The 10,855-nt window shown below is 33.4% G+C and overlaps 2 protein-coding genes across 4 annotated transcripts; both read left to right on the top strand.

Moving 5' to 3' along the window:
- The first annotated feature begins 712 nt into the window (after positions 1-712).
- On the top strand, positions 713-3,231 carry LOC102594316 (RING finger protein 5-like). Of its 2 annotated transcripts, none has more exons than XM_006365442.2 (2): positions 713-839; positions 2,206-3,231. In XM_006365442.2, exon 2 carries the CDS (start codon positions 2,230-2,232, stop codon positions 2,893-2,895), a length of 666 nt encoding a protein of 221 aa, XP_006365504.1. In that variant the 5' UTR covers positions 713-839; positions 2,206-2,229; the 3' UTR covers positions 2,896-3,231. The 2 variants fall into 2 exon arrangements, with proteins under 2 accessions (XP_006365504.1, XP_006365505.1); XM_006365443.2 differs by having other exon boundaries at positions 714-839; positions 2,246-3,231.
- A 3,086-nt stretch (positions 3,232-6,317) lies between these two features.
- Positions 6,318-10,231, top strand: LOC102593777 (cytochrome c biogenesis protein CCS1, chloroplastic-like). 2 transcript variants are annotated; one of them, XM_006365440.2, is made up of 7 exons: positions 6,321-6,818; positions 8,167-8,386; positions 8,475-8,586; positions 8,857-9,132; positions 9,238-9,408; positions 9,515-9,598; positions 9,686-10,231. In XM_006365440.2, exons 1-7 carry the CDS (start codon positions 6,488-6,490, stop codon positions 9,884-9,886), a joined length of 1,395 nt encoding a protein of 464 aa, XP_006365502.1. In that variant the 5' UTR covers positions 6,321-6,487; the 3' UTR covers positions 9,887-10,231. The 2 variants fall into 2 exon arrangements, with proteins under 2 accessions (XP_006365503.1, XP_006365502.1); XM_006365441.2 differs by lacking the exon at positions 9,515-9,598 and having other exon boundaries at positions 6,318-6,818.
- Positions 10,232-10,855: the final 624 nt, after the last annotated feature.

The following is a 10,855-nucleotide window of genomic DNA, read 5'->3' as shown; positions in this document are numbered from 1 at the left end:
CGACTGTAGTTACTTTTAGGTAAGTGAGAAATAACAGATGTTTACTCTTCATGTTTTGTATTTAAGAATATTGGAGAAAAAAATTGTTTTATAAAAAATGATTTTGGATGGTATAGGCTGTTTTCCCCCCCTTTCTGTTAAAGCATCAAAAAGCTGGAAATTGAGCATCTTTTTGTTGTCTCTTCCGATGTTTGCTTGAAAAGGAACTTTTTTGTAACGCATATAAAGCCATTCCTTATATTATTGGGTGTACTAGGCCGAACCAATCATGTGCTACTTTTTATGTGCATAATATTAAATAAATATCACCTTTTAACCAAAAAAAATAAAAATTAGGCCACCTTACCACAGTTCTCTACGTGACAATATTGTACAATTATCGAATTGTTATAATTCACTAATAGACAGTTCGTAATTGACTGTTTCTCTTTAATTTATTTATTGACAATTTAGATCGCGTACAATTCACTAATAGACAATTCATAATTGAATGTTTGATTGACAAATTATATTGAAATCAATTATGAACTTATAATAGTTAGATTTGTTGTTTGCATAATTTTACCTTCTAGGACAATAAATCAGTCTTATTTTTATTTTGATAAGGTAAAAAGGATATTTCCGAGTAGTGTTCACAAAAATACCTTCCACGTAGTTGAGTTGAAAAAGAGCATAGCGATTAACAAAACTAGCTAAGCAGACTGTATAGTAAAATTAGGCAGCTACCGACAATAGAGCTGAGAAAATCACTTGATGGTATTAACCAAATTTCCCTTTTCATCTCATCTCATCTCATGTAGTGTCTGTCATCCATTTTCTTTTCCCTCTTCTGATTCCAGGTGGATTCTCTCTCTTTCTTTCTTTTTTAGCTTACTGTGTCCAGTATTTGATTGGATCTGTTTTTCTTCTTCTTTTTGCCAGTTTTTAGGTAAGAGAATTTGATACAATGTTTTCTTGAATAAAAATTGTTACTTTTGAGAAGATTAATTATGGGTAAATAATGTTTGAATTGACATCCTTGTAGTAGTATATTTTGGTGGGTTCAAGTTCAATTATGCTGGGATCTTGTTTTCGAATATTGTCTTAAATAGAGATTTCTAATTTTAACTTGTTGGTAGTTTCTTGGGAGATTTAATTAAGGGTCACAAAAAAGTCTTAGAATTTAATTTTCTTTTGATTTTTTTTCATATTTTAGGTTGCTATCGTATATCATTGCTTTTTATTGGTATTAGTATCAAGGAAGTTAGATGGTCATCATTATAGTGGAAGTTGGAGACTCTGTGTGAGTTTTTACTTCATGGAAAAATCCTTTCTTTTTTATAAGCAATGCTTCATTGTAAAAATAAACTCATAGAGGACAGACCCTGTAGGCTATGTGCAGTTTTTGCATTTTTGGGAGAGGTTATTTCCATTGTGACCACCCTTGATGACAGAGAAAGCTTAAAACTGAACTAATTACCACTGTGACTTCACTAACAAACTGATGTCTAGAAAGCTCCTTCACTTATATGCAGGAATGAGTTTCTTTGGCAGTTACTCCTTCTGTTTCTTGTTGACTTGACTTGAAGTTTAATAAAGTAAATAAAACTTTTGAATCTTGTGGTCTTAAACATGTCATGTGGAAAGTTAGAATTAACGAGCTGCCAAAAAAGCAAAGAGACATTCTTTTCGACACGGACTAAAAAAGAAAGTAAGACAATCAAATTGAAACGGAGGAAGTATTTCTTACTTAAATTTATGCAGAAAATATTTTCATTTCCTTCAGACTTGGTTCTTGATCAGTCTGTGATGTGAAAGTTCAGAAGTAAGATAGTTGAACTGGAGGGTAGTAAGTTATTTACACTATGTGATGTTTACTCCTAGGAAAGTAATACAGTGTGGAAATTGGTCCATGTTAGCTTCTTCAATACCCCAAGCTGTAATGTCTATAACTTGTGATAAAGAAAAACTTTTAGGCCTTCGGAGAGGAGCGTTACATACTACTATTATTATTTATAGATTTTCATTTCTCTTTTCTCTGGAAGGCCATTTAAGTTATTGTTCGTGGTTCTTGTAAATGTACTAAAAAATAATGGTTATCTCTCTCTGCTCTATGCCTGGTTAACATTTTCTGCTCTCCTTGTTCTCTGTTTCTTTCTTGTCATTTCATTCCATGATTTCACTAGGTTAAGTAAAGTCCGGCCTCTGGTTATGATTTGCTGGCAGGTTTTTGATTCTTGGTTTGTGGATATGGATTATACGACAGGTGAATCATTGGATGCTTTGCATTCAGCAGATATGAATTCTGACTCTGGTGATTTTGAATGCAATATCTGCTTTGAATTAGCTCAAGATCCTATTGTAACTCTTTGTGGACACCTTTATTGTTGGCCATGTCTTTACGAATGGTTACAAGTTCATTCACATTCCCACGAGTGTCCAATATGTAAGGCTCTCATAGAAGAGCACAAGTTGGTTCCAATATATGGACGAGGCAAAGCAAGTTCTGACCCAAGATCTCGGTTAAGACCAGGAATCAATATTCCTAAACGTCCAGTAGGGCAGAGACCTCAAACCGCTCCAGCTGTAGATTTGGACTACCTCCGACATGATGAATTTGATTCCATAGGGGGGCTCATGTCCATGCCCATGCCGAGTGCAAGGTTTGAAAACTCAACATTATCTGCTCTTATTGGAGCTATTCCAGCTTTGTTTAATCTAAATAATGTACATGGATTTCATGATGCTACTGTTTATGGGGCAACTAGCGGAGTTCCATACCTCTTTTCTGGTTCATTTCACGGAGGTTATGCTCATGGTTTCCATCACTCTAACCACCTAGATTGGACAAAGTTCTTTATGAAGGTGCTTTTCTTGATCGTCGGTTTCCTCTTAATTGTTTCCCTAATTTCATAAATATATCCTATAGTGTGCTAAACCTGCATATGTGTAGTAAACCAGTGCAACTTTCTTGCACGTCGGTAGGAGTTAGGCTTATGTATTTACTGTTATTAATTAGAACTAGTATGATCTACACCATGTTTTCCCTCTCCAATAAAAAAATGGTGGAGCTTTTCCTTCAAATTGTTGTGTAACCAATTAACAAGAGGGTGATGTTTGGGCCTAAGTGAATTCTTGATTCACATTCATGCTAGTTTCTCTTCCGTCCATTTGTATAAACCCATAGGGGTCGTTTGGTAGCTGGTTAAAGTTATGCACATATTAGTAATATATGGATTAGTTATGAGTAAATCTATGTATTATTTTATGTATGTATTAGTTATTCCACCTATTATCCAAATATACATAGATTTCCTCATAACTATACATGTATTAGTTATACGGAAATTAATACATGGACAACTTATTTCTTATCCAGCTACCAATCGACTCCATACAATTGTGTATGAAGTTTTTGGTGGGTAATATGTTTGGGCTTGGATTTCATTCAAAGTAGAGTAATTCAAGTTGGACTAACGGCAGCCCAGGTGAAAGTTCAAAATGAGTTCTTGTTTGGCCCAAAAGGGTTATAGGTCCATCCTTTGGATTATTTGCATCGTATGGCCTTTCTTGATGTCACTCTTTAAATTCTGTCCCTCATTATTCAAATTTAGCGCTCTGGACTAAGAAGGGACAATTTAAATTGTGGCCTCACGAAAGGCCATTTGTGCAAATGCTTCCGGTAAATCATACGTTGGGCTTCTGGTTTTGATTAGTTGTGTATGTTTGCTACTTCTCTCTTATATATAATCGACTTTCTTTCTTAAAACGATTGTATTATTCATGATTTCTTGGTAACTTCTAGTTTGATCGGGAAATTACAGAAAATGAATATTTTCAATAATTATATTATTAATATATCGGTATCCTACAAGCTAAGTAAAGCAATATTTGAAAAATTGTTGGAGTGCATTGCATATATTCATTCTTGTACGTAAAGGTAAAGAAAGTCCTTATTTTTTCTGTTTTAATTTGTGGTTCACTTTCTAATTTGTTGGAATCAAACCATTTTCAACCTTTTGCATAAATGGGAATTAGCATTAAAGTAAGCAACATACGTTTAAACAAGACGCGTGTCTTTTTTTTTCTTTTGTAAAGTGTGAGATGATACAAATGTAAATAATCAAAATGAAGTTACCTTGTTGGGAAGTGGTTGAAAATGGTTTCATTACGCAAGAAATGAGACTTTTGTTGAAAGGAGTGAGTGTTGAAATTGGTTAGTGTGTAGTCCAATGGAAGTCTTACAAATAGCACATGTCGTGTGTATTATAATGCAAGTTGTAGGCTTATCCTAGCACGCCATCGCTGTCTCGGCGAATCTAAAGTTTATAAGATTTATAGTGACAACAAATTAATATTACCGTACTATAATAATAACTATTGGATTTATGTGAATCGTACCCTACCTTGCACCATTATCTTGTTTGTACAATACACACTTAATATTAATTCTCTAGGATTCTACGACAAACAAATAAGTACTACGAGTATTATTTACGTACACTTTCCTTTTTATAAGAAAATGGTGTTAATTTTATGAGAATGAAAAAGTAAAGTTCTGCTATATATATATTGGTAAAACAATATATAAACGATTTCTTTCCATGTAATTTTAGGTCGGACTTGCCATGTATGTGCCTAATAATTAACTAACCTATGATAAAAATACAACGGAAGCAAATGATCCGTACGAGCAATATATACTAATTTTGAGCTTTGATCAGTCTAATTAGAGACTTGTACGTATATATGTTGACATTGGCAATCCAAATTGGTTTAATTAGCGATGGTATTATTCTTTTATGAGAATTATTATAAATAATTAAACATATCCAATTAAAGATAAAATAGCTAAGTTAGGATATCCCACAAGTAAAGCAATACTTGGGAATTGTTAGAGTGCATTGCATATATTCCTTGTGCGTAAAGGTAAAGAACAAATAAAATCCTTATTCTAGCTGTTTTCACGGCAAGGTTGGAATCTTGCTTTTGCATAAATGGCAATTTAACAATATTAGTACCTAATTTCAAGGAACTAATTATTTATGAAGCGTACGTATTGTTATTTGTCCTAAACTAACAAGTTTGAGATGAGGCAAATGTAAATTCCCCCTTATTGGGAAATGGGAAGTGATTGAAAATGTTTTGATTTCGTAAGAAATGAGACTTATGTTGAAGCATGAAAGGAATGTAGAATTGGTTAGGTTAAAACACATGCATATGGTCATGGAGATAGTGTGTATTATAATGCAAGTTGTAGGCTTATGGAAGCACGTCATGCATGGTTGTCTTTGTCCATATGCCTTAGCTTGCACCATTGTAGTATCATTTAGTACATTACATATTTTCGCGTATTTCTCAATTTTCAACATATTCGGTGTAATCCTGTAAATGGGGTGATCTACGAAGGGGGTGTGTACGTAGCCTTAACCTTATCTTGTGAAGGTAGAGACGTTATTTCCGAGCTGGCTCAAGTAAAACATAACATAAATCAAGCATGTAAAACAAATACAATATTGAAGAAATCATGTTGAAAACAATTAAGAAGAGATCAACAAGTAGCAACAACAAATAATACGATAATTGAAGCAAAATAAACATGTAATATTAAAATTGAAGAATAAGATACTAGGATAGTAGTAATAACAATAGTACTACTGATAAGAAAATTAGACAAATCTCGATTATCTACCAACCTTCTATCCTAATACGATCTCTATACTTTGATCCAACAATAACTATACGTCCAATCCGCTTTAATTTCAAGATCACACTTCTAGTACGTTGACAAGAGTTTTGATCAATCAGCGTGTCTGATTAAAAAAGACTTGTATGTTTGCCCCAAAAATAAATACTAGTATGTGATATAGAGAACCATCATTCATAATAATTTTAGAAAAAAAAATGCAAAATGGGTTCATCAAAATATGTACAGATTCCGATTAATTTCCTTCTTCTAGATTATGGAGAATGACAGTTTTATATACGAGAATCAAATCATCTCAATTTAATTTAGTGTGAATTTATCATCAAATATTGATTCTTCAATTTCTTTAATATAATAAAATTTATATACTCCATAATTGTATAAGAAGTTTTATTAACTCGCGATTTTAAGAATGTAAATTGCAAAAAATATACGTAAAACCCTTTTTTATCTCAAATATAATACACTACTAACAATAAATAATACTAATATCATACGAGACAAATATTTTTGAGCTTGGACACTTTAGAGAAATGAAGAGGATAATTATGCATTAATTTACTCTGATCCTTCTTTTGTTTGCTTAAAATGTTGGCCAAGTAGTACAATTTGTGTAAAAGTTCGTATGAGTAAGTACTAAGCAATATTAACGAAGTACTAAGTATAAATAGTTGTAGTACACACCCTCTCTTGCACCCCTGGCCCTTATATATGTAGATAAATAAATTAACCAAAAATAGTCGTTACAACTCCATAACCAAACCAAATTAATTAAATCCTCTTTTAAAAATTCCCACATCAATGGAAACTCTTAAATTTTCAATTAAGCCCCCCCATTTACATAATCATTTATGGATTCCTCAAAATTCAAGAATTCTTGGTGTTTATAACAAAAAAGGTACCTTTTCATTTACTCTTACTGCTAAGTTCAAGACTTCAAAAGGGAAGAAAATTAGCAAGAAAAAGAAAATTTCTTGGCCGGATTCTGGCGTAGAGCCGCTGCTTTTGGAGAGGAAGGAAGCAACCACAAGCAATAATGGCATTAAGCTTAAAAGGGAATTATTGAGAGGACTATTGGATTTGCCTTTGGCAATTGGTGAGACGTTTGCTGTTGCTGCCTTATTGGCCTTAGGTAATGACAAATACTTGCGCTCTTTTTTCGTTCATGCATCCAGTAGTGGATGTAGTTAAGAACGTACGAGTCCAATATTTTTTTTTACATGAAGCTGAAGCTGGCGTATGTTTGTAAAAAGTCTCTAACTAAAATTTCAACAAAATATCAAATTTTAACACATAATTTGTAAAGTGCAATTGTTGAATGGTAACAATATAAAGATTGAGACGATCAAGTTTAAATTTTGAATCTACCTCTACTTGCATGCTAATGTAAATATGAAAGACTTGGGCGGGTACAGCTATTAGTAATTCCTCTATGAATAAGCCAATCCTTATGCCTCGTATATTGCACATATTTGTATACATACAGAGTATAAATAAAAGTGTGAATTACATGGGGATTTTCCTAAGGATTAGTATGAAAATCCGTAGGAAACTTATTTTCCTGCAAATTTTCATACTAATCCCCAGAAAAATCCCATGTAATTCACACTTTTCTTGTAGAAACATTTGCAAAATATATGTACACCTACAGAGTCAATCATAAACTATTGGTGTTCTTTATATGAATCCTCAATGTCTATTCCGTGTTCAATTATACGTGTGTGTTTGTATACTTATGATCAGAGATTGCATTATTATGCTTGGATGATTTTTATTAAGAATTTTGTCTTTGGGCTATTCCTTTCCATAATTACTCCTATTTGGGCAGCAGCCATTCTAATTGCAGTTCTAGGCTGCAGAACATGCATGATAGCTAGACAGAAGATACATTCAATTAATGAGTTATTGGTTTGGCCTTTGATCTTTTGTCATTCATTATTCGGGAATTAGTAGTTCAAACAACAGTCCTAGACTGCAGAGCATCCGTTTTATGGATTACGTGATTGGAGTTGTCCATCGATATCAAAGAGGATAACAGAAAATAGAGCCTGCATTATTTCTATGGTAGTAGGACTCGAGTATATTGATGTCTATATATGTACTGAACATTGTTGTTTTTACTAGAATTCACCTTGATGATCAGTTTTCCTGTCTACTTAAACTAATAGGAAACCTTGTTTTTATACCTTCTTGCTTTGGGTTGTTTTTTCCTTGAGTCGGGTCTATTGGAAACAACCTCTCTACCTCTGAGGTAGGGATAATGTCTGCGTACACTCTACCCTCCCGGCTCCTAGACCACACACTTTGTGAGACTGCACTGGATATGTTGTTGTTTATATACTAGTTGATAGCACTCAAGTATTGAATTCTTCACTTGTTCTTTCTTTTTTCAATTTCTGTATTATAATGTGTGCCTCTCTATTTGAATATTCTGTGATAACTGAATTTCTTTCTATTTACCGTTTTTTCCTTACCTGCAGGAAGTTCTTTAATTGGCCAAGGCGATGTTCCAGAATTTGTCTTTCAGAATTTTCCTGAAGATCATCCTCTCTTTGGCTTTTTCTCTTCGAAATGGATCACCCTCTGCCTTGATCACATGTTCTCGTTGCCTATTTTCCTTGGGACACTGTCTCTGTTAGGTGCATCATTGATGGCTTGCACATACACAACACAAGCTCCACTTGTGAAGGTAGCAAGAAGGTCTGCTTTTGATTTCCAGTTCGAATGAATTTTTTTCCTAAGGTCTCTGAAGGAGATTAAAATTAAAACTTACTGATTATATCTGCAGGCAGTTTTTCTTGAATTCAGCTGAGGCAATTCATAAGCAAGATGATGCAGATACACTGCCTAGAGAATCGGTTAACGACTCGGGTGTCACACCAATAGGGGCTGGATATGAGGTATATACATAACAATGTGTTCTACTGATTAGTCTATCATTTATCCAAGTCCTTAGTGTAATAACTGAAATGGCAGAGTATACATAATGGAATTAGTGAATCAAGATATTTATTGCTCTACTCGTAGAACAGATGCTAGAGTGCATTAATCGAGAATTATCAACAAGGCTGCTAAAGCACTTCCCTAACTTTTTTCTCGAAAAGTTACTTGTTAAACAATATAGAAAAAATTGGATTATATTAACATTTCAGCAACCTCTGCATCTTTAGGTATTCGTAAAAGGTCCAACTCTACATGCACTTAAGGGGTTGGCTGATCGAATTGCTTCAATTGGAGTACATTTGGCGCTGCTGCTTGTAATGTCAGGAGGAACTCTCGATGCAGCAGGTAGTTTAGGAGAGGTTGTGACTGTTCCACGGAGTTTAAATTCTGTTATGGAGGATGTACTTGCACCATCAGGAGTTCTATCGTCTCCTTCTGATGATGCTTTAAGTACTGATATTCATGTCAATCGATTCTACATGGACTATGATGAAAGTGGAGAGGTATGCACATTCATTTTATGCGAGCTAACTAACTACAGTTTCCCTTTCCACAAACTGCTGAATAACTCATTTTGTCATTTCTATTGACTATAATATGTATTGCAGGTTTCTCAGTTCCATACTGATATTTCACTGTTTGACCTTAATGGAAAGGAAGTACTGAGGAAAACCATAAGTATTGGAGTTAGACGACCAAACTCCAAACTCCCAATTGAGATTGACAGATCAAAAACTGTCATTGCAGATGCGATTGGTAGTTGTGACTCAGACCTAAAGGTACAAGAAAAATAAATCCTCATTTGAAGTAGCAAGATTCAAATACTTTTTATTTTTTATGTTATGTTTGCATTGGTTATTTAGTGTGTACTATGTTTGCCTACAGACTGATTCAGAAGCACCAATTGTCTATGATAGTCTTGGTTCTTTAATGCTTTCAACTTGCATTAGTTATTTGTCACATGCACAGGTGAAACTCTGTCCCATTTAGACTACAACTTTGACCTAGTAAATTCAACTTCTGAATAGTTTTGACTTGTATGAATCTTTTCGATAGATCTCGGTCTTCCAAGATGGAATAACTGAGGCAGTTCGTGGTAAGACTAACCGAGACAAGGGAGAGTCCTCGGACACAGTGGATCGCTCACTTGATCAAGTCCCTGAGGTATTTGAATCATCTTGTACAGAGGAATTTGATAGTTTCATTGGCATCAGAATGCAAGTTGGAATTTGGAACAAGAAAGATTTTGATATGTAAGTAGCTGAAGTTAGTACAAAAATTAGAATGCACAAGTCAAAAAAAGTTGATCACAAAATCTTGATTTGATAAAGACATGTGTAGGACAAGTTATAGATCAAATTATTGACTTTGTAATGAAATTAGCTGTCCATTTCTCTTGTTGTGGGGAGGCTGATAGGTAGAGGTACTACAGGTGTATAAATTAGTATGTATGATAGGTAAAAAAGGTTCTTGGGGATAGATTTTGACTCTTTTACGTCACAAAAAATGTTCTGTTTCTGTTTATAGCTAGAAAGAGTTGTATATCTACATGTAAATAGTAGTTGTTCATAAAAAAACAATAAAAAAAAACATTTTAGGTAACCTGTCTTATTTTCCGGTTTATTAATTCCACTTTTTGCGGACGATATTTGTGGTTATGTGGTAGCATATACATTTTCGGATGTAGCTTAATGTTAGCAGCAGGGGTGGAGAGAGAGCAGAGGCGGATTCAGAATTTAGAGTCTCTGGGTGCCAAATAGACTCATCGCTTAAATTAACTTTATGTTTGATTTGAATTACTCGTCTTTTCGATTTATATGACAAATCAATCAATAAAATAGGAATAAACATGTGTAAATTTTTTTAAAAGTGCTTGTAGGCTGTTTATGAAAAATTTATGGTGGTTCATAATGTTCATTTGTCAAAAATCAAATAAAGATAAATATATTAATATTAATTTTGATTTAAAGTCAAATAGTTACGTATTTAAAAAAGAGTTAAGCTAAGATAAATTAAGATATCTGATTTTAACCTCATACAAAAGCAATTGTATTATTTTTAGGATAAACATAAATAGTTATTTAAAACTACTTGTCAATCAACAAAATACAAATATAATTAACCAATTTTGTTTTTTAATTTACTCTCTCCATTAATTTATAGGTTATTTTTTGTTCTCGAAATTCAAGCTATAAGGTGTATTTTTTTGTTTCTTTCTTTTTTTTT

Source organism: Solanum tuberosum, unplaced genomic scaffold (assembly GCF_000226075.1).
Source record: "Solanum tuberosum cultivar DM 1-3 516 R44 unplaced genomic scaffold, SolTub_3.0 scf00555, whole genome shotgun sequence".
Lineage (NCBI taxonomy): Eukaryota > Viridiplantae > Streptophyta > Magnoliopsida > Solanales > Solanaceae > Solanum > Solanum tuberosum.
This window is presented reverse-complemented; position numbering and strand designations above follow the sequence as displayed.

Bases quoted from the DNA above. Each gene is read 5' to 3' on its own strand.
- LOC102594316 (XM_006365442.2), top strand. From the start codon at position 2,230: ATGGATTATACGACAGGTGAATCATTGGATGCTTTGCATTCAGCAGAT.
- LOC102593777 (XM_006365440.2), top strand. From the start codon at position 6,488: ATGGAAACTCTTAAATTTTCAATTAAGCCCCCCCATTTACATAATCAT. The intron at 8,587-8,856 runs GTATATACATAA...CTGCATCTTTAG, and splicing joins CAATAGGGGCTGGATATGAG to GTATTCGTAAAAGGTCCAAC. The intron at 9,599-9,685 runs GTGAAACTCTGT...TCTTTTCGATAG, and splicing joins GTTATTTGTCACATGCACAG to ATCTCGGTCTTCCAAGATGG.